General features: G+C 47.5%; 1 protein-coding gene across 1 annotated transcript in view; it reads left to right on the top strand.

The window, feature by feature from the left end:
* Nucleotides 1–23,342, top strand: part of LOC145360408 (Fc receptor-like protein 5) — a 96,161-nt gene that overhangs the window by 15,822 nt on the left and 56,997 nt on the right. The window contains exon 2 of the mRNA XM_080215607.1: nt 15,610–15,903. Coding sequence (XP_080071733.1) covers nt 15,610–15,903 — 294 coding nt within the window. The remainder of the gene's footprint in view (nt 1–15,609; nt 15,904–23,342) is intronic.

Genomic DNA, 23,342 nt, shown 5'->3' on the forward strand with positions numbered 1-23,342 from the left:
ACTGCTGCAGGCAGGGCATTCCACGCCCTTACTACCCTCTGAGTAAAGAACCTACCTCTGCCATCCATCCTGTAATTACCACCCCTCAATTTAAAGCTATGTCCCCTCGTGTTAGCCATCACCATCCGAGGGAAAAGGCTCTCACTGTCCACCCTATCTGGGTGTAGAGAAAGATCAGCTTAATGCGAGGTAGGCCCATTCAAAAGCCTGACAGCAGCAGGGAAGAAACTGTTCTTGAGTCAGTTGGTACGTGACCTCAGTATCTTTTTCCCAATGGAAGAAGGTGGCAGAGAGAATGTCCAGGGTGTGTGTGGGGTCCTTAATTATGCTGGCTGCTTTTCCAAGGCAGCGGGAAGTCAATGCAAAGATCCATGGATTAGGTCTACTGGCTTTGCTTAATTGCCCCTCAGGGGAATAGCAGGGTAAATATGAGAGGTTGTAGGGATAGGGCCTGAGTGGAATTGTGGACAGTGCAGACAGGATGGGCAGAATGGCCTCCTTCTGCACTGGAGGGAGTCAATGATTCTATAGTCTATGAATTTCAGATTGAAATGGGATGTGATTGGAATTGCATCTGTTAAACACTCCAACCAATACTCAGCTTCATTACAATATGCTGGAAAATCTCAACAGGTCTAACAGCATCTGTGAATATTGAACATAGTTACCGGGACTTGATGGATTGAGTTATAAGGAGAGGCTGGATAGATTGAGACTGTTTTCTCGGGAGCGTAGGAGATTGAGGGGGTGATCTTATAGAGGTCTATAAAATAATGAGGGACACAGATCAGCTAGATAGTCAATATCTTTTCCCCAAGGTAGGGGAGTCCAAAACTAGAGGGCATAGGTTTAAGGTGAGAGGGGAGAGATACAAAAGGGTCCAGAGGGGCAATTTTTTCAAGCAGAGGGTGGTGACTGTCTGGAACAAGCTGCCAGAGGTAGAGGCGGGTACAATTTTGTCTTTTAAAAAGCATTTAGATAGTTACATGGATAAGATAGAACACTACAGCACAAACAGGCCCTTCGGCCCACAAGTTGCGCCGATCATATCCATACCTACCAAGCCATAGAACTATCTGTAACTCCCAATCCCATTAAATCCCATATACTAAAATGGGTATAGAGGGATATGGGCCAAATGCGGGTAACTGGGATTAGTTTAGGGGTTTAAAGAAAAAGGTGGCATGGACAAGTTGGGCCGAAGGGCCTGTTTCCATGCTGTAAACCTCTATGACTCTATGATGTATCGAATCAGGATGACCCTTCGTCAGAGCTGAAGATAGAATAAGGATGGGAGTTATACTGCTGTGATGTGGAATGGGGGAGGAGGGTGTTGGGGACTGGGGGGAGCTGGTTCAAGAGCCAGAGTTGGTGGAAATGGGAGAGATAGACAAAGATGTCAGAGGCAAAAGGACAATGCAGTGATCGTGGCCAAGAAGAGCGCTGAGGGCGGCCATTAAGAGATCAGAATGTGTCAATGACGGAGCAAAAGGAACAGCGATGGTGGGAGGGGGAACCCGTGGCAAGGGGGGGAAAAAAGAGATAGAAAGGGAGATTTTTAAAAATCAAAAATGAAACAGTGGACGGAATAAAATAAATTTAAAAAGAAATAACATAAGTTGACACAAATAGGGTGAAAGTAGAGGAGAGTTAATAGTCAGAAGTTGTTGAACTTAATGGTAAATCCAAAATGCCCAATCAGAAAATGTGGTGCTGTTTTCCCAGTTTTCGTTGGGCTTCCCTGGAACGTTGCAAGAGGCCCAGGATAGACATGTGGACAGAAGAGCAGATAAATGTGTTAAAACGGCAGGTGAGCAAAGACCGATTTTATTATTAATTCGTGGGACATGGGTTTCGCTGGCTGGGCCAGCATTTATTACCCATCCCTAGTTGCCCCTTGAGAAGGTGAGCTGCCTTCTTGAATTGCTGCAGTCCATGTGGGTTGACCCACAATACTGTTAGGGAGGGCATTCCAGGGTTTTGACCCAGTGACTGTGAAGGAATGGTGATATGGTGAGTGGCTTGGAGGGGGACTTCAGGAGGTGGTGTTCCCATGTATCTGCTTCCCGCGTCCTTCTAGATGGAAATGGTGGTGGGTTTGGAAGGTGCTGCCTAAGGATCTTTGGTGAATCTGTAGATAGTACGCACTGCTGCTACTGAGCGTCAGTGTTGGAGAGAGTGAATCTTTACACAAGAACATAGAAGATAGGTGCAGGAGGGGGCCATTCGGCCCACTACCATTCAACATGATCATGGCTGATCCCGCACTTCCAGTATCCCACTCCCACTTTCTTTCCATATCACTCAATCCCTCATCAGGGCCTCATCCAGCTCTCTCTTGAACTGATCCAATGAACTGTCCCCAACAGTGTGGTAGAGATGTGGTTTGTGGGTGTGATGCCAATCAAGTGGGCTGCTTTTTCCTGGATTATGCCAATTTTTTTGAACGTTGTTCGAGCTGTATCCATCGAGGTAACTGGGGAGGGTTCAGGGAGTTGGGAGGTTAGTTACTCGCTGTGGTATTCCTAGCCTCTGAACTGCTTTCGTAACCAATCATTGCTGAGTCCAGTTGAGTTTCTGGTCAATGGTAACCCCAAGGATGTAGACAGTGGGGGATTCAGTGATGGTAACACCAGTGAGTGCTAAGGGGCAGTGGTTAGTGTGTCTCTTATTGGTGTTGGTCATTGCCTGTGTGACGCTAATGTTACCTGTCACTGGTCAGCCCAAGCCTGGATATTGTCCAGATCTTGTTGCATTTGGACTGTAACTGCTTCAGTATCTGAGGAGTCGCGAATGGTGCTGGAAAATGTGCAATCGACACACCCCTACTTCTGACCTTATGACAGAGGGAAGGTCATTGATAAAGCAACTGAAGAAGGTTGGGTCTAGGACACTATCCTGAGGGACTCCTGCAGAGATTGGGTGGCACGGTAGCACAGTGGGTTAGCACTGCTGCTTCACGGGTCCTGGGTTCGATTCCCGGCTCGGGTCACTGTCTGTGTGGAGTTTGCACATTCTCCTCGTGTCTGCGTGGGTTTCCTCCGGGTGCTCCGGTTTCCTCCCACAGTCCAAAGATGTGCGGGTTAGGCTGATTGGCCGTGCTAAAGAAATTGCCCCTTAGTGTCCAGGGATGTGTAGGTTAGAGGGATTAGTGGGTAAAATATGCAGGGATATGGGGATAGGGCCTGGGTGGGATTGTGGTCAGTGCAGACTCGATGGGCTGAAGGGCCTCTTTCTACACTGTAGGGTTCTATGATTCTATGTCATAGAACCTCCACAACCATAACCATGTTCCTATCTGCCAGGTATGACCCCCAACCTGATGAGAATTTGCCCCCTGATGTACATTCGTTCCAGCTTTGCCAGAGCTCCGTGATGCCACACTTGATTGAACGTAGCCTTTTCTCTCTCCTCACCTCTGGAATTCAGGCCTTTTATCCATGTTTGAACCAAGGTTGTAATGAGGTCAGGAGCGGAGTGATGTAGTTCATGCTTGTGGCTGCTCTCTGTACCCCACATCCTGTAAGGACTCCATTTTTTTCAGTTCTTTCACCTCCGTTGCATTTGTTTGGGCTTTAACCTGGTGTTGTGAGACTTCTTACTGTTGCAATGCTCCAGCGAAGCCCAACAGGAACTAAAGAGACAGCTTCTCATCTTCTGTTAGGGCACTTTACAGACTTCCAGATTTTATATTGCATTCAACTTCAGATTCCACTTCCATCAATTTATTTTTTATTATTCCTTCCATTGTTTCATTTTCCAGTTTACGTTGCTATCCATCTTTCTTTCCCCTCCCCCACCACACCAGGGCCAATTTCAGGTTGTCCTTTCACACTCTGCTCCCCTTGGTTCCGCCGTTTACACATTCGGATCTCTTAACGGCCGCTATCAACACCATTCTTAGCCGTGGTCACTGCCATTTACATTCCCGTTGTCTTTTTCTCTATGATACTGTCTGTGTGGAGTTTGCACATTCTCCTCGTGTCTGCGTGGGTTTCCTCCGGGTGCTCCGGTCTCCTCCCACAGTCCAAAGATGTGCGGGTTAGGTTGATTGGCCGTGCTAAAGAAATTGCCCCTTAGTGTCCAGGGGTGCGTAGGTTAGAGGGATTAGTGGGTATAATATGTAGGGATATGGGGGTAGGGCCTGGGTGGGATTGTGTTCGGTGCAGACTCGATGGGCTGAAGGGCCTCTTTCTGCACTGTAGGGTTCTATGATTCTATGATGATGATATCTTTGGCAATCTCTCCTGTCGCACCAACTTTGGCTCTTGATCCAGCTCTCACACTCCCCTTTACCCTACTCCACACCACAACAACATAAACCTCATCATATTCTCCATTCTCTTTAGCTCTGATTAAGTCTTATTCAGACTCAAATCAACATGAGTTTTGTTCTGTCTTCACAGATGCTGCCAGACCTGCTGAGATTTTCCAGCATTTTCATAGAACTCATAGAGAACTCATAGAAACCCTACAGTGCAGAAAGAGGCCCTTCAGCCCATCGAGTCTGCACCGAACACAATCCCACCCAGTCCCTACCCCCATATCCCTACACATTTACCCACTAATCCCTCTAACCTACACATCCCTGGACACTAAGGGGCAATTTCTTAGCACGGCCAATCAACCTAACCCGCACATCTTTTGCCTGTGGGAGGAAACCGGAGCACCCGGAGGAATCCCACGCAGACACGGGGAGAATGTGCAACCTCCACACAGACAGTGACCCGAGCCGGGAATCGAACCCAGGACCCTGTGTTTTTGTTTCCGATTGCAGCGTCCGCAGTAATTTGCTTTGAACTTAACTTCAGTGGTTAGCACTGCTGCCTCGCGGCGGCAGGGACCTGGGTTCGATTCCCGGCTTGGGTTGCTGTCTGTGTGGAGTTTGCACATTCTCCCCATGTCTGTGTGGGTTTCCTCCGGGTGCTCCGGTTTCCTGCAAAGACGTGCCGGATAGGGTGCATTAGCCGTGCTAAATTCTCCTTCGGTGTACCCGAATAGGCGCCCGAGTGTGATGGCTAGGGGATTTTCACAGTAACTTCATTGCAGTGTTAATGTAAGCCTACTTGTAACTAATAAATGTTTAAAAATCAGTTATTTTAATTGATGTGGCGTAGGGCTGACGCGAGCCATGTGTGGCTTTGGTATAACATTAATCTTTTGTCCTTTTAGCAGTTTATGGGACTCTGAGGACTGTTTCTCAAGGTTAGTATGAACATTTATCACTAAGATCATGAGCTGAACAGTTGATATTCTGAATCATTGTGTTGTTTTCTAAGGAATTCAGTTACATCAACCAATCTTTGTTGCAGTCGCGCAGTTCAGTAATTGTTGCCAGTATTAAGAACAGCGGTCTTCAATCTCATGTTTCTGAGAAAGGGTTTTGCTTACACTGATCTAAAGCTGCCTGCCACCAGAGACTGGGTCCTTCCGGCAATATCATCCGACTCGGGCAAGCAAATTAGTACAGCACGGCATTGGCAAAACCCTAACATCGCTGCTTCACATCAAAGAAGATACAAACATCCCCTTGTCCTAACCAAAGAACATGTTCGCATGGAGATTCACATTCAGAAAGGATAGCAGGACTAGAGGGCACAACTTCAAGATAAGGGGGGACAGTTTAGATCGGAGTTGAGGAGGAACTTCTTCACTCAAAGGGTGGTGAATCTCTGGAATTCTCTACCCATTGAAGTGGTGGAGGCTGCCTCGCTGAATATATTTAAGTCACGGGTAGATAGGTTTCTGATAGACAAGGGAATTAAGGGGAGAAAGCGGGAAAGTGGAACTGCTCCACTTCAGATCAGCCATGATCTTATTGAATGGCGGGGCAGGCTCGAAGGGCTAGATGGCCTACTCCTGCTCCTATTTCTTATGTTCTTATGAGATTTCATGTAACTATGAGTTGCCTAAGATACCCGCTATCTACATCCTCTTGCATTTGACAAGTATTTGATCTACAAGTAAATCTTTGTACCTGCCTTGCACACGTACACCCCTTACCGTGCCCCCCCCACCCCCACCACCTCCTCGATGGAATATCTGGTCCTTTCTGCTGGCAAGAAGGTGACCACCCACGCCCCCCCCCCCACCCCCCACCTCCACCCACCCCCACCCCACCCCATGGTGGGTTTCCCTGCAGTGCTGGCAGCTCGCTTAATAGACCAAGAGTAGAATCAATGGCCATTTCATAGAATCCCTACAGTGCAAGAGGCCATTCAGCCTATCGGGTCTGTACTGACCACAAGCCTCACCCTGGCCATATCCCTGTAACCCCACATATTTATCTCGCTATTTCCCCCGACATTAACGGGCAATTCAGCATGGCCAGTCCACCTAACCCACCCATCTTTGGAGTGTGGGAGGAAACCAAAGCACCCAGAGGAAACCCACGCAAACATGGGGAGAATGTGCAAACTCCACACAAACAGTGACGCCAGACCAGAATTGATCCCAGGTCCCTGGTGCTGTGAGATACTAACCACTGTGCCACCACGCAGCCCAGTATGAATCAAATGTAACATCTCAAAGATGATGCCAAGTTGGGTGGGAGGGTGAACTGTGAGGGATACAGGGATCCTTCAGAATTATCTGGGCAGATTGGGTGAGTGGGCAAACCATGGCAGATGCAGTATAATTTGGATAATTGTGAGGTTCTTCACTTTGGAAGCAAAAACAAGACAGCTGTAAATTGGGAGGGGGGAGTGTGCAGAGGGATCTGGGTGTCCTTGTGCACCAGTTACTGAAGGTAAACAGGCAGGTACCGCAGGCGGTAAAAAAGGCAACTGGTATGTTGGCCTTCATTGCAAGGGGTTTCGAGTACAGGAGCAGGGATGTGTTGTTGTGATTATACAGGGGCCTTGGTGAGGCCACACCTAGAGTATTGTGCGCAGTTTTGGTCTCCTTTTCTGAGAAAGAGTGTTCTTGCTCTCGAGGGAGTGCAGCGAAAGTTTACCAGGCTGATTCCGGGGATGGCAGGACTGATGTTTGAGGAGAAATTGACTAGGTTAGGATTGTCTGGTTCTTGTGAAGTTTACAAGCCATTTAGGTAGTAATCTGCCTTGTTTTTGCTTCCAAAGTGAATAACCTCACATTTATCCACATTATACTGCATCTGCCATTGATTTGCCCACTCACCCAACCTGCCCAGATCATTCTGAAGGATCTCTGCATCCTCGTCACAGTTCACCCTCCCACCCAAACTTTGAGATGTTACATTTTGTTTCCTCATCCAAATCATTAATATATATTGTGAATAGCTGGGGTCCCAGCACCGATCCCTGTGGCACCCCCACTAGTTACTGCCAGCCAATTTGAAAAGCACCCATTAATTCCTACTCTTTGTTTCCTCTCTGCCGACCAGTTTTTTATCCATCTCAGTACGCTTCCCCCAATCCCGTGTGATTTAATCTTGCACAATAATCCCTTGTGCGGAAGTTTGTCAAACACTTTCTAAAAAGTCCAAACATACCTTCTATGTTTCTATGTCACACTACATGCAACCCTCACCATTTGGCCTGGGCTTGCAAAATCCTACTAATCAAGGTTTCCATCTGGGTACTTGCATCTTCACCTCTCTTTTCAATTCTCCAAGCGTAGCGACAAACTTTTGAACAGACAATGCTATTTACAACTCTTGGCATTTTCACAATTTTTTTAGAGTCGTACAAACACCAACTTCAGAAGAACCAGAAAAAATATTCCACCACTGAAAAGGAGTTATTGGGTTTAGTATTGGCCTTACGACATTTTAATATTCACGTAGCAAATAATGCATCAGAGACGATTATGTTTACCAATCGTAACCTTCTGAGATTTTTCTGGAAAGGTTCAAGGACAGGAATGCCAGACTATTTCATTGGAGTCTTATGTTAGAAGCATTTAATTTACAGATTTGCGAGTGGGAGAAATGCTATTGCAGATGCTTTATTAAAAGTAAAAAAAAACATTGTTTTTTTCATGATGATCGCTCTTTAGTTTTGCGAAGTTGAGTAGTATGTTTCACAAAATCGTTGACCAGCAAGATTAAGGGAAGTCCCAAGACTTTTTATACATATATAAAGAGCAAGAGAGTGGGCCCACTTAAGGACAGGGAAGGGAATCTATGTGTGGAGCCTGAGGAAATGGGCGAGGTATTAAATGAGTATTTTGCATCAGTTTTCACCAAACAGGAGGAGTCTAGGGAAGGGCGTGTAGATAGTTTGAGTCATGTTGAGATCAAGAAGGAGGAGGTATTGGGGTTCTTGAGAAACGTTAAGGGAAACAAGTCCCTAAGGCCTAATGGGATATACCCCAGAATACTGAGAGAGGCAAGGGAAGAAATCATTGAGGCTTTGAAAGAAATCTTTGTATCTTCACTGGCTACAGGGGAAGTCTTGATGTGGAGATGCCGGCGTTGGACGGGGGTAAACACAGTAAGAAGTCTCACAACACCAGTTTAAAGTCCAACAGGTTTATTTGATAGTAAACCCACAAGCTTTTGGGGTTTGCCCCTTTGTCAGGTGAGTGGAGAGTCCTGGTCTCAGGAGACCAGACCTGAGACCAGAGCTCTCCACTCACCTGACAAAGGGGCAACCTCAAAATCTTGTGGGTTTACTATCAAATAAACTGGTTGGACTTTAACCTGGTGTTGTGAGACTTCTTACAGGGGAGGTCCCAGAGGATTGGAGAATAGCCAATGTTGTTCCTTTGTTTAAGAAGTGTAGCAAGGACAATTCAGGTATTTACAGGCTGGTGAGCCTTACGCCAGGGTAGGGAAATTATTGGAAAGGATTATTCAAGACAGGATTTACTCCCACTTAGAAATAAGTGGACATATTAGTGAGAGGCAACATGGTTTTGTGAAGGGGAGGTCGTGTCTCACTAACTTGATTAAGTTTTTCGAGGAAGTGACGAAGGTGATTGATGAGGGTGGGGCAGTGGGTTTTGTCTACATGGATTTCAGTAAGGCCTTTGACAAGGTCCCTCATGGCAGACTGGTGCAGAAGGTGAGCTGGCAAGATGGATACTGAACTGGATTGTTCATAGAAGACAGAGGGTAGCAGTGGAAGGGTGTGTTTCTGAATGGAGGGCTGTGACAAGTGGTGTTCCTCAGGGATCAGTGCTGGGAACTTTGATCTTTGCAATAAAAATAAATCATTTGGAGGAAAATGTAATGGTTTGATTAGTAAGTTTGTGGACGACACAAAGGTTGGTGGATTTGCGGATAGCGATGAGGACCATCAGAGGATACAGCAGGATATAGATCAGTTGGAGGCTTGGGCAGAGAGATGGCAGATGGAGTTTAATCCGGACAAATGTGAGGTAATGCATTTTGGAAGGTCTAATACAGATAGGAAGTATACAGTAAATGGTAGAATCCTTAAGAGTATTGATAGGCAGAGGGATCTGGGTGTACAGGTACACAGGTCACTGAAAGTGGCAACGCAGGTGGAGAAGGTAGTCAAGAAGGCATACGGCAATGCTTGCCTTCATCGGCCGGGGCACTGAGTTTAAAAATTGGCAAGTCACGTTGCAGCTTTATAGAACCTTAGTGAGGCCGCACTTGGAATATAGTGTTCAATTCTGGTCGCCACACTAACAGAAGGATGTGGAGGCTTTGGAGGGGGGACAGAAAAGATTTACCAGGATGTTGCCCTGGTATGGAGGGCATTAGCTACGAGGAGAGGTTGGAGAAACTTGGTTTGTTCTCACTGGAACGATGGAGGTTGATAGAAGTCTTACAAGATAATGAGGGGCATTGACAGAGTGGATAGTCAGAAGCTTTTTCCCAGGGTGGAAGAGTCAATTACTAGGGGGGCACAGGTTTAAGGCGCGAGGGGCAAGGTTTAAAAGATATCTATGAGGCAAGTCTTTTACACAGAGGGTGGTGGGTGCCTGGAACTCACTGCCAGGGGAGGTAGTGGATGGTGACTTTTAAGGGGCATCTGGACAAATATATGAATAGGATGGGAATAGAGGGATACGGTCCCCAGAAGGGTAGGGTGTTTAGTTCAGTCGGGCAGGATGGTCGGTACAGGCTTGGAGGGCCGAAGGGCCTGTTCCTGTGTTATAATTTCTTTGTCCTTTGTTAGGATTTGGTGTTCATGAAGTTATAAAAAAATTGTAAAATGCGAAGAGGAGGAAGGAAAAGAACAGAGAACAGTACAGCACAGGAAACAGGCCCTTCGGCCCGCCAAGCCTGCACCGCTCACTGGCCCAACTAGACCATTCTTCTGTATCCCTCCATTCCCAGTCTGCTCATGTGTCCACCCAGATAATGATCCCAGTGTGTCCGCCTCCACCACCCTACTTGGCAGCGCATTCCAGGCCCCCACCACCCTCTGTGTAAAATACGTCCCTCTGATATCGGAGTTATACCTCACCCCCCTCACCTTCAGCCCGTGACCCCTCGCGATCGTCACCTCCGAAAGCATTTCACGTTTCTGTTAAAAAAAAGATTGCTTTTTCTATGGTACACAGACTGAAACATCGCAGTATGAGGCCAGGCAGCGGTGTTGCCAAGACAACAATTGGTTTTTGAATTTTAACCAATCAGTTTCAATAGGCATCCGAATAACAGCAGCCTATCAGATTTGAATTTTATGTTTTGGTAACCTGTAAAACAATGTTATTCTGGGGATTTTGGTCTGTCATCAGTGTGTAACAGCAAGCTACCAGCTCCAGACAGAGAGAGAGAGAGAGATAGCAACTACCTCTCCCAGCCAAACTCTGCCACAGCTCACAGCCTGAGAGAGAGACACACACTCTCAGTCTGAGAGAGAGACACACTCTCAGTCTGAGAGGGAGAGACACTCTCAGTCTGAGAGGGAGAGACACACTCTGAGTCTGAGAGAGAGAGACACACTCAGAGTCTGAGAGAGAGACACACTCTGAGTCTGAGAGAGAGAGACACACTCTGAGTCTGAGAGAGAGACACAGTCTGAGAGAGAGAGACACACTCTGAGTCTGAGAGAGAGAGACACACTCTGAGTCTGAGAGAGAGAGACACACTCTGAGTCTGAGAGAGAGACACACTCTGAGTCTGAAAGAGAGACACACTCTGAGTCTGAGAGAGACACACTCTGAGTCTGAGAGAGAGAGACACACTCTGAGTCTGAGAGAGAGACACACACTGAGTGTGAGAGAGAGACACACTCTGAGTGTGAGAGAGAGAGACACACTCTGAGTCTGAGAGAGAGACACACTTTGAGTCTGAGAGAGAGAGACACACTCTGAGTCTGAGAGACAGAGACACACTCTGAGTCTGAGAGAGAGACACACTCTGAGTCTGAGAGAGAGTCACACTCTGAGTCTGAGAGAGAGAGACACACTCTGAGTCTGAGAGAGAGAGACACACTCTGAGTCTGAGAGAGAGAGACACACTCTGAGTCTGAGAGAGAGAGACACACTCTGAGTCTGAGAGAGAGACACACACTCTGAGTCTGAGAGAGAGACACACACTCTGAGTCTGAGAGAGAGACACACTCTGAGTCTGAGAGAGAGACACACACTCTGAGTCAGAGAGAGACACACTCTGAGTCTGAGAGAGAGAGACACACTCAGAGTCTGAGAGAGAGACACACTCTGAGTCTGAGAGAGAGACACACTCTGAGTCTGAGAGAGACACACTCTGAGTCTGAGAGAGAGAGACACACTCTGAGTCTGAGAGAGAGACACACTCTGAGTCTGAGAGAGAGAGACACACTCTGAGTCAGAGAGAGACACACTCTGAGTCTGAGAGAGAGAGACACACTCAGAGTCTGAGAGAGAGACACACTCTGAGTCTGAGAGAGAGAGACACACTCTGAGTCTGAGAGAGACACACTCTGAGTCTGAGAGAGAGAGACACACTCTGAGTCTGAGAGAGAGACACACTCTGAGTCTGAGAGAGAGAGACACACTCTGAGTCTGAGAGAGAGACACACTCTGAGTCTGAGAGAGAGACACACTCTGAGTCTGAGAGAGAGAGACACACTGAGTCTGAGAGTGTGTCTCTCTCTCAGACTCAGAGTGTGTCTCTCTCTCTCAGACTCTGAGTCTGAGAGAGAGACACACTCTGAGTCTGAGAGAGAGACACACACTCTGAGTCTGAGAGAGAGACACACTCTGAGTCTGAGAGAGAGACACACACTCTGAGTCTGAGAGAGAGACACACTCTGAGTCTGAGAGAGAGACACACACTCTGAGTCTGAGAGAGAGTCACACTCTGAGTCTGAGAGAGAGACACACACTCTGAGTCTGAGAGAGAGACACACTCTGAGTCTGAGAGAGAGACACACACTCTGAGTCTGAGAGAGAGACACACTCTGAGTCTGAGAGAGAGAGACACACTGAGTCTGAGAGTGTGTCTCTCTCTCAGACTCAGAGTGTGTCTCTCTCTCTCAGACTCTGAGTCTGAGAGAGAGACACACTCTGAGTCTGAGAGAGAGACACACACTCTGAGTCTGAGAGAGAGACACACTCTGAGTCTGAGAGAGAGACACACACTCTGAGTCTGAGAGAGAGACACACTCTGAGTCTGAGAGAGAGACACACACTCTGAGTCTGAGAGAGAGACACACTCTGAGTCTGAGAGAGAGAGACACACTCTGAGTCTGAGAGAGAGTCACACTCTGAGTCTGAGAGAGAGAGACACTCTGAGTCTGAGAGAGAGAGACAGTCTGAGTCTGAGAGAGAGAGACACACTCTGAGTCTGAGAGAGAGACACACACTCTCAGTCTGAGAGAGAGACACACACTCTCAGTCTGAGAGAGAGACACACTCTGAGTCTGAGAGGGAGAGACACTCTGAGTCTGAGAGAGAGACACACTCTGAGTCTGAGAGAGAGACACACACTCTGAGTCTGAGAGAGAGACACACTCTGAGTCTGAGAGAGAGACACACACTCTGAGTCTGAGAGAGAGAGACACTCTGAGTCTGAGAGAGAGACACACTCTGAGTCTGAGAGAGAGACACACTCTGAGTCTGAGAGAGAGTCACACTCTGAGTCTGAGAGAAAGACACACTCTGAGTCTGAGAGAGAGAGACACACTCTGAGTCTGAGAGAGAGACACACTCTGAGTCTGAGAGAGAGAGACACACTCTGAGTCTGAGAGAGAGACACACTCTGAGTCTGAGAGAGAGAGACACACTCTGAGTCTGAGAGAGAGAGACACACTCTGAGTCTGAGAGAGAGACACACTCTGAGTCTGAGAGAGAGACACACACTCTGAGTCTGAGAGAGAGACACACTCTGAGTCTGAGAGAGAGAGACACACTCAGAGTCTGAGAGAGAGACACACTCTGAGTCTGAGAGAGAGAGACACTCTGAGTCTGAGAGAGAGAGAGACACTCTGAGTCTGAGAGAGAGACACACTCTGAGTCTGAGAGAGAGACACACTCTGAGTCTGAGAGAAAGACACACTCTGAGTCTGAGAGAGAGAGACACACTCTGAGTCTGAGAGAGAGAGACACTCTGAGTCTGAGAGACAGAGACACACTCTCAGTCTGAGAGAGAGAGACACACTCTGAGTCTGAGAGAGAGAGACACACTCTGAGTCTGAGAGAGAGACACACTCTGAGTCTGAGAGAGAGAGACACACTCTGAGTCTGAGAGAGAGAGACACACTCTGAGTCTGAGAGAGAGAGACACTCTGAGTCTGAGAGACAGAGACACACTCTCAGTCTGAGAGAGAGAGACACACTCTGAGTCTGAGAGAGAGAGACACACTCTGAGTCTGAGAGAGAGACACACTCTGAGTCTGAGAGAGAGAGACACACTCTGAGTGTGAGAGAGAGACACACTCTGAGTCTGAGAGAGAGAGACACACTCTGAGTCTGAGAGAGAGAGACACACTCTGAGTCTGAGAGAGAGACACACTCTGAGTCTGAGAGAGAGACACACACTCTGAGTCTGAGAGAGAGACACACTCTGAGTCTGAGAGAGAGAGACACACTCTGAGTCTGAGAGAGAGAGACACACTCTGAGTCTGAGAGAGAGACACACACTCTGAGTCTGAGAGAGAGACACACTCTGAGTCTGAGAGAGAGACACACTCTGAGTCTGAGAGAGAGAGACACACTCTGAGTCTGAGAGAGAGAGACACACTCTGAGTGTGAGAGAGAGACACACTCTGAGTCTGAGAGAGAGAGACACACTCTGAGTCTGAGAGAGAGAGACAGTCTGAGTCTGAGAGAGAGACACACACTCTGAGTCTGAGAGAGAGACACACTCTGAGTCTGAGAGAGAGATACACTCTGAGTCTGAGAGAGAGAGACACACTCTGAGTCTGAGAGAGAGAGACAGTCTGAGTCTGAGAGAGAGAGACACACTCTGAGTCTGAGAGAGAGACAGTCTGAGTCTGAGAGAGAGATACACACTCTGAGTCTGAGAGAGAGACACACTCTCAGTCTGAGAGAGAGAGACACACTCTGAGTCTGAGAGAGAGAGACACACACAGCCAGCAACTGTATCTGCCAGCGTAACAATGCATTCCTGTCTTAAAATAAAGCTCAATAGTGAAGACAGAAGAAATCAGCAAAGAAGACAGAAGATTCTGGAAGATGACAAACCTAGTTATAATTTTGAGAGTGACTAAGGGTTCTATTTTTGTGAAGGAGTGTTTTGTACTGTGCTGAGGAACTGCAGCTGTAACCAGCACTCACTGAAGCAATGGGCAGTGGTACTTGACCATTTTTTTTGTCTCAGTGACTGGGCAGACTTGAATCTGGGACAGTTTCAGATCTATCTTTTACGCAATGTTTTTAGCTCCCCCCCCTCCCCATCATACGGACTCTGGCTGCAAAATTTTGAGCGAGTGCCATTCTCACTTCAGAAGCCTGTAGGCGGGGCTTAACATGCCTAAAACCCTGCAGCTTCGATCGGAGTGTCCAACTGCACACGCGCAAAAAAACAAATAATGCTGTACCCCTGCCAGATTCTTTCCGGGTTGGCTAATGCCCCACCCCTTAAATCCCCACGGACTTTGGTCCCCCACCACTCAGACCGATCGCAGCACCTCCTGCCCCCACTGATCGCAAGCCAAGTGGCAGCGGACTCCCCCCTTCTCCCTCCCACAAATCATAGGCAGAGTGACAATGGCCTCCCCTTTCCCCATGGAACCCCGAGAATAACCTCCCTGTGGGAACAGATGAAAGTCTGCCTTGTGCACCACTGGGTGTGAGAGGAGAGACAGCAGTGTATGGGCGGCACGGTAACACAGTGGGTTAGCACTGCTGCTTCACAGCTCCAGGGTCCTGGGTTCGATTCCCGGCTCGGGTCACTGGCTGTGTGGAGTTTGCACATTCTCCTTGTGTCTGTGTGGGTTTTCTCCAGTTTCCTCCCACAGTCCAAAGATGCGTGGGTTAGGTTGATTGGCCGTGCTAAGAAATTGCCCCTTAGTGTCCAGGGATGTGTAGGTTAGAGGGATTAGTGGGTATAATATGGGGATAGGGCCTGGGTGGGATTGTGTTCGGTGCAGACTCGATGGGCTGAAGGTCCTCTTCCTGCACTGTAGGGTTTCTATGATAAATGTAACGCTTGTGTCTAGATAACAGTTGTAGAATATTAACACAGGCTCATATTCACCTTCATAATGTGTGCAATCCTTTTCTCAAAATTCAATTAACGTCGTACCCTTTTACTTGCAGATCTTCCGGTCGCTCCAAGAATTACTCTGAACCAACGTTCTGGTGTCTACGTGAAAGGAGAGGCAGCCATCCTCACGTGTACCAGCCTGGGGAAATATAACGGTAGCCCCTTCACTTTCTACAAGAGCAGTAAGCTAATGAACAGAAGACTGGAAAGCCGCAAGTTGAACTGGCTGCGTATCGACCATATCTCCGAGGGAGACAGAGGATCTTACTGCTGCCAGGCCTCCAGATCTGTGTCAGGAAGAATGAGACAGTCCCAGCTCAGCAACACGGTTGAAATAATTGTAGTAGGTAAATGATGCGTGCCTACCATTTACTAATGAGTTTACAGTAATTGCTTTAGAGTAATGAAGTGCGATGCTGTATAATTGGGATAGGAGTTTCACAAATGCAACAACTTTATTTTGACTTCGGAACTGAGATGCTAAAATCGGAACAACTTAACCCAATGCCACAGGTCCGTTGTAAAGCGTACGTAGCCAAATATATGAAACAGGCGTTAAATGTTGCACAGACAAGAAACTGTACTGGAATGTGAGTGAGAGTGTGGATTGGGGAATTTGGTACGGATGGGAATTTAGTGTTGATGGCGGGGGGAGAGGCATTACCTTTTGAACTTTTCTTTCAATCGTTGGTGAGTCTTCCTCATTTGTCTCATCCAATTGTTCCAGCACAGAAAGTGGCCATTCGGATCTTTATGCTCCCGTTGGCTCTCCTAAGGAACAATTCGCATACTATCCCTCCCCCATTCCCCTCCTCGCTTCCCTGAACGCACCTCCTTTTCAGATCTTTGGAAATTGGGTCTGTGCTCGTTGGAGTTTAGAAGGATGAGGGGGGATCTTATAGAGACGTATAAGACAATGAAGGGGATGGATAGGGTAGAGGTAGAGAGATTCTTCCCGCTTAGAAAGGACATCAGGACTAGAGGGCACAGCCTCAAGATAAGGGGGGGGGCAGTTCAGATCAGAGTTGAGGAGGAACTTCTTCACTCAAAGGGTGGTGAATCTCTGGAATTCTCTGCCCGTTGAAGTGGTGGAGGCTGCCTTGCTAAATATATTTAAGTCACGGGTAGATAGGTTTCTGATAGACAGGGGAATTAAGGGAGAAAGCGGGAAAGTGGAACTTATCCACTTCAGATCAGCCATGATCTTATTGAATGGCGGGGTAGGCTCGAAGGGCTAGATGGCCGACTCCTGCTCCTATTTCTTATGTTCTTAAATTTTAGAAAGCGTGAAGAATCTATGGCCCGGAAGGAAGTCGCTGAATCCGTTAAGCGTATATTGTACAAAGAAAACCCGTTGACCAACCTGACTCCACTTCCCCTCAGCCTGCCTGTAGCCCAGCAGATCACAGGGCCTCAGGTGCAGATCAAGGACACTTTTGCCTCCCCTACTCTTTGTTCCAATGTCCAACCAAACCAGATTCAGAAACTTTTACAGCACAGAAGGAGGCCATTCATCCCATCGTGTCCACGCCACTCAACAAAGATCCGGCCACACTAATCCCATTTTCCAGCACTTGTCCCATCGCCCTGGAGGTTCCAACAGCGCAAGTGAATATCTAAACACTTCTTAAATGTTCCGAGTTTCTAACTCAACCATCGCCAGGTGATAGATGAGGGAAAGAACATTGTTTACACGGACTTCAGTAAAGCCTTTGGCAAGGTTACCTCATGGTAAGAAAGGTGAAGGGATCAGAGGAGAGCTGGACACAGAACTAGCTTGGCCATCGAAGACAGAGGGTAGCAGTAGAGAGGTATTTTTCTGAATGGAAGGCTGTGACTAGTGTGTTCCACAGGGATCAGTTCTGGGACCTTTGTTGCTCATAGTATATCTAAATGATTTGGAGGACAATGTAGCTGGTCTGATCGGCAAATGACACAAAAATTGGTGGTGTTGCGGAGAGTGAAGAGGATTGTCGGGGGATACAGCAAGATATAGACCGACTGGAGACTTGGGCAAAGAAGTGGTGGATGGAGTTTAATCCGGACAGGTGAGAAATAATGCATTTTGGAAGGTCCAATGCATGTAGGAGTTATACAGTAAATGGTAGAACTCTTAGGAGTATTGACAGGCAGAGGGATCTGGGCGTACATATCCACCGATCACTGAAAATGGCAACGCAGGTGGATAAGGTGGTCAAGAAAGCTTACAGCATGTTTACCTTCATTGGTCGGGGCATTGAGTATAAAAATTGGCAGGTCATGCTGCAACTGTACAGAACCTTAGTTAGGCCTCATTTAGAATATTGTGTACAATTCTGGTCGCCACACTACCAGAAGGATGTGGTTGTTTTGGAGAGGGTACAGAAGAGGCTTACCAGGATGTTGCCTGGTCTGGAGAGTATTAACTATGCGGAGAGGTTGGATAAACTCGGTTTGTTCTCACTGAAATGACAGAGGGTGACCTGATCGAGGTTTACAAGATTATGAGTGACATGGACAGAGTGGATAGTCAGACGCTCTTTCCTAGGGTAGAAAAGTCAAGTACTCGGGGATATAGGTTTAAGGTGCATGGGGAGAGGTTTAGAGGAGATGTACGAGGCAAGTTTTTTTTTACACAGAGGGTGGTGAATGTCTGGAACGCACTGCCCGGGGAGGGGGTACGATAGCGGCATTTAAGGGGCAAGAGACAAATACATGAATAGGATGGGAATGGGAGGATATGGACTCCGTAGGTTAGGCAGGCATCATGGTTGGCACAGGCTTGGAGGGCCGAAGGGCCTGTTCCTGTGCTGTACTTTTCTTTGTTCTTTATTCCTGTGAATCAAAACATTTCTCCTCAACCCCCTCTTAGCCTTTTACCCCTTACCTTAGGTCACTGCCCCCTAGTTATTGACTCCTGTACTAATGGAGAACATGCCTTCCTATCCACCCTATCTCTGTCCCTCATTATCATATACGCCACTAGCAGGCCCCCCCTCAATCTGTGCTGGTAAAGCAGCCCCTCTCTATTGCAATCACATCCTTCCCATAATGTGGTGACCAGAACTACACGCAGTCCTCCAGTTGTGCCCTAAGCAGTGTTTTAAACAGCTCCATATTGTGTGCCTGGGCTAATAAAGACAAGTATCACAAATGCCTTCCTAACCACCTAATACCTGCCTTGCTATCTTCAGAGACCTGTGGGTATGTACCCCAAGCTCCCTCTGATCTTCTGGTCTTGCTGCGGCTGTGTAGGGCACTGGTGAGGCCGCAGCTGGAGTACTGTGTGCAGTTCTGGTCGCCGCACTTACGCAAGGATATTTTGGCCTTGGAGGGAGTGCAGAGGAGGTTTACTAGGCTGATGCCGGAGTTGAGGGGGTTGAGCTATGAGGAGAGGCTGAATAAACTAGGCTTGTACTCGTTAGAGTTTAGAAGAATGAGGGGAGATCTCATTGAGACATATAAGATGATGAATGGGATGGATAGGATAGAGATGGAGAGACTCTTCCCGCTCAGAAAGGACAGTAGGACTAGAGGGCACAGCCTCAAGATAAAGGGGGGGCGGTTTAGAATGGAGTTGAGGAGGAACTTCTTCACTCAAAGGGTGGTGAATCTCTGGAATTCTCTGCCCGTTGAAGTGGTGGAGGCTGCCTCGCTGAATATATTTAAGACGCGGGTTGATGGGTTTTTGATAAGCGAGGGGATTAAGGGTTATGGGGAGAGGGCGGGAATGTGGAACTGAGCCACGACAGATCAGCCATGATCTTATTGAATGGCGGGGCAGGCTCGAAGGGCTAGATGGCCTACTCCTGCTCCTATTTCTTATGTTCTTATGTTCTTATGTTCAGTACTTTCTAGGGTCCCACCATTCGTAGCGTAATCCTTTGCTTTGTTAACCCCTCCCCAATGCATTACCCTCTCACAATTGCAGTTTGAATGCCACTGTTCTGCCCACCTGAACTGTCCATTGATATACCCTTGCAGTCGACAACTACCCCTGTTTACCACCCGGCCAATTTTTATACCACTTTCATACATTTAAATTCAAATCATTGATGCAAACCACAAATAGTCAGGGTTCCAGCACTAAGTCCTGTGGAAAGCCACTGGAAGAAATCTCACAACACCAGGTTAGAGTCCAGCCAGTTTATTTCACAGTAATCTTACGAAAGCTTCCTGTCAAATAAACCTGTTGGACTTTAACCTGGTGTTGTGAGACTTCTTACTGTGTTTACCCCAGTCCAACACCGGCATCTCCACATCATGAAATCCTCTGGAAACAGAAGTCCATTCACACAAACATCCCCCTACCATCTGTTTCCTGCCTCTCATTGAGGTTTGAGTTCAATGTGCCACCCTGCCTTGGGTGCCCTGCGCCCTTACTTGACCAGTTTGCCACGTTAAATACATTACCCTCATCAACTCTCGTTACCTGCTCAAACCAACTGACTACATTCATTAAACATGACTTTCCTTCAACAAATCTGTGATGACCATCCCTGATTAACCCGTCTCTATCCAATATTATGCACTCAGAATTCTTTAATGTTGATTTATTAGTGTCACAAGTAGGCTTGCGTTAACACTGCGATGAAGTTACTGCGAAAATCCCCTAGTCGCCACGCTCCGGTGCCTGTTCGGGTTACACTGAGGGAGAATTTAGCACGGCCTAACCTGCGCATCTTTCAGACTGTGGGAGGAAACAGGAGTACCTGGAGGAAACCCACGCAGACACGGGGAGAACATGCAAACTCCACACAGACAGTGACCCGAGCCGGGATTCGAACCCGGGCCCCTGGCGCTGTGAGGCGGTAGTGCTAACCACACCACCCGTTTCTAGTAACTTCCCCAGGCTGACTAGCCTATAATTTCCTGGCCAATCTCTACTTCCCTTCTTTAACAATACTTACGTTAGCTGTCCTCCAGTCCTCTGGCACGTCACCTGAATAGTAAGAAGTCTCCCAGCACCAGGTTAAAAGGCCAACATGTTTATCTGGCCTTTGAAGGGACAATGCTCCAAAAGCTTGTGCTACCAAATAAACCTGTTGGACTTTAAACTAGTGTCGAGAGACTTCTTACTGTGCTTACCCCAGTCCAACATTAGCAACTCCACATCACATCAGCTGAAACCACGGAAATAGTGGGAAGTGATGTGTTGATACCCGGGGAGGGTCGTATGAGGTCAGCCCCACCAAAACTATCTCTACAGTTGAACCCCAACCTATTTTGCTCCCTGAGAAAGAGAAAGTCCCCCCGATTGAGTTTCTAATGCACTGCATTCAAGCAGGAGGGATATGGTCGCTCGCCCATTTAAGAGGCATGGATCAGACTAGTTATGTCAGCCAATGGAGAATGAGCGAAACGGGGTCCTTGTGGACAAGCGCGGGCTTTTGGCAGCTAAAATCCTGATGCGGGGGAATGAAGACATGTTACAGTGCTCTGCAAATAGCGTGAATAGTAATTGAACTGTTGCTGTTGGTTCATTGGTAGTCACCATTCATTGCATTTGTGGCAGAGACGTAGAAAGCAGAGAGTAGCAGTGGAAGGGTCAGAATTGTTTCTAACTGGAGGTCTGTGACAAGCGATGTTTCACAAGGATCAGTGCCAGGGCCTCTGTTTTGTGATAAATATAAATGGATTTGGAGGAAAATGTCTGATTAGTAAATTTGCAGGGATTACAAAAATTGGGGGAGTAGCGGATAATGAGGAGGATTGTCTGAGGATACAGCAGGATATAAATCAACTGGAGACCTGGACCGAAAGATGCAGATGGAATTTAACCCAGACAAATGTGAGATGATGTAATTTGGAAGGTCTACCACAGAAGGAAAGTACACAGTAAATGATGGAGCCCTTCGAAATATTAGCACACAGAGGGATCTAGGCGTGTAGACCCACAGTTCCTTGAAGGTGGCAACTCAGGTGAACAAGATGATCAAGGAGGTACAAGGCATGCTGGCCTTCATTGGTCAGGGTGTTGAGTTTTAGAATTGGAAACTCATGTTCCAGTTGTATGAGACTTTGGTTAGGCCGCATTTGGAATATTGAGTTCAATTCTGGTCGCCACACTACTGGAAGGATGTTGATGCATTGGAAAGGGTGTAGGAGAGATTTGCCGGGATGTTGCCTGGTTTGGGGGATATGGACTATGAAGAAAAGGTTGAACAAACTTGGATTGTTTCCATTGGAGCGTCGGAGGATGAGGGGGAACCTGATAGAAGTTTACAAGATTATGACAGGCTTGGATAGAGTGGGGAGTCAGAGTCTTTTTCCCACAGTCGAAGGGTCAGTTACTCGGGGGTATAGATTGAGAGTGAGAGGGGGAAAGTTTAAAAGAGATGTAAGGGGCAAGTTTTTCACACAGAGGGTGATGAATGTCTGCAACGCGCTGCCGGAGGAGGTGATGGAAACAGATTGTATAACAATGTCCAAGAGGCAGCTGGATAGATACATGAATAGACAGAGAAACGAGGGATATGGACCACATAGAGACAAGAAAATATTGGATTTGAGAGGCCTCAGTGTCAGCACAGACTTGGTGGGCCGAAGGGCCTGTTCCTGTACTGTTCTTTGTTCTTTGTTCTGCTTTATTAATTAGATTCAAATTGGTACTTTTGCATAATTCACAGGTTCCCCTCCAGGCTGGACAGTAAGCTGATTGGGGCTGGCGAGGTGGACCAGGACAATGGCAACATTTGATGCCCGTGGGAATCCTGTTTTAGCTCTAACACCCCATTCAGCGGGACAGCAGGATTCCTGTCAGGTGTTTCTCATATGCCAGTTTAGACTCGATGGGCCGAAGGGCCTCTACGTAACAACCGACTCAAGAACAGTTTCGTCCCTGCTGCTGTCAGACTTTTGAATGGACTTTCGCATTAAGCCGATCCTTCTCTACACCCTAGCTATGACTGTAACACCTCATTCTGCACTTTCTCCTTTCCTTCTCTATGAACAGTATGCTTTGTCTGTAAAGTGCGCAAGAAACAATACTTTTCACTGTATACTAATAAACATGACAGTAATAAATCAATCTTCTGCACTGTATAATTCTAAGATTTTATGATTTTATGAAATACATTACAAGGTGTGTTGTAAAGCGGAGGACGATTCCTCCCCCCCTCCGAGAATAACACCGAAACACCCAAAGATGAGTACCTCTTATACATGGGCACAAATGACATAGGTAGAAAGGATGGCACGACAGCACAGTGGGTTAGCACTGCTGCTTCACAGCTCCAAGGACCCGGGTTCGATTCCCGGCTCAGGTCACTGTCTGTGTGCACATTCTCCTCGTGTCTGCGTGGGTTTCGTCCGGGTGCTCTGGTTTCCTCCCACAGTCCAAAGATGTGCAGGTTAGGTCGATTGGCCATGCTAAAAATTGCCCGTTCGAGTCCTGAGATCCCTTAGGGGGATTTGCGGGTAACTATGTAGGGATATGGGGGTAGGACCTGGGTGGGATTGTGGTCAGTGCAGACTGGATGGGGCGAATGGCCTCCTTCTGCACTGTAGCGTTTCTATGATTCTATTTGGGGATGAGAAGGGGAAGAGTTGGCTGGGGGAGGTTAAACTCAATGGGCCTGGAGGTCTGGATTGCGTATAGAACCCTACAATGTAGAAAGAGGCCCTTCGGCCCATCAAGTCTGCACTGAACACAATCCCACCCAGGCCCTACCCCCACATCCCTACATATTATACCCACTAATCCCTCTAACCTACGCATCTCAGGACACTAAGGGGCAATTTCTTAGCATGGCCAATCAACCTAACCCGTACATCTTTGGACTGGTGGGAGGAAACCGGAGCACCC

The sequence above is a fragment of the Carcharhinus amblyrhynchos genome, chromosome 31 (genome assembly GCF_965287045.1).
Source record: "Carcharhinus amblyrhynchos chromosome 31, sCarAmb.v2.hapA, whole genome shotgun sequence".
NCBI lineage: Eukaryota > Metazoa > Chordata > Chondrichthyes > Carcharhiniformes > Carcharhinidae > Carcharhinus > Carcharhinus amblyrhynchos.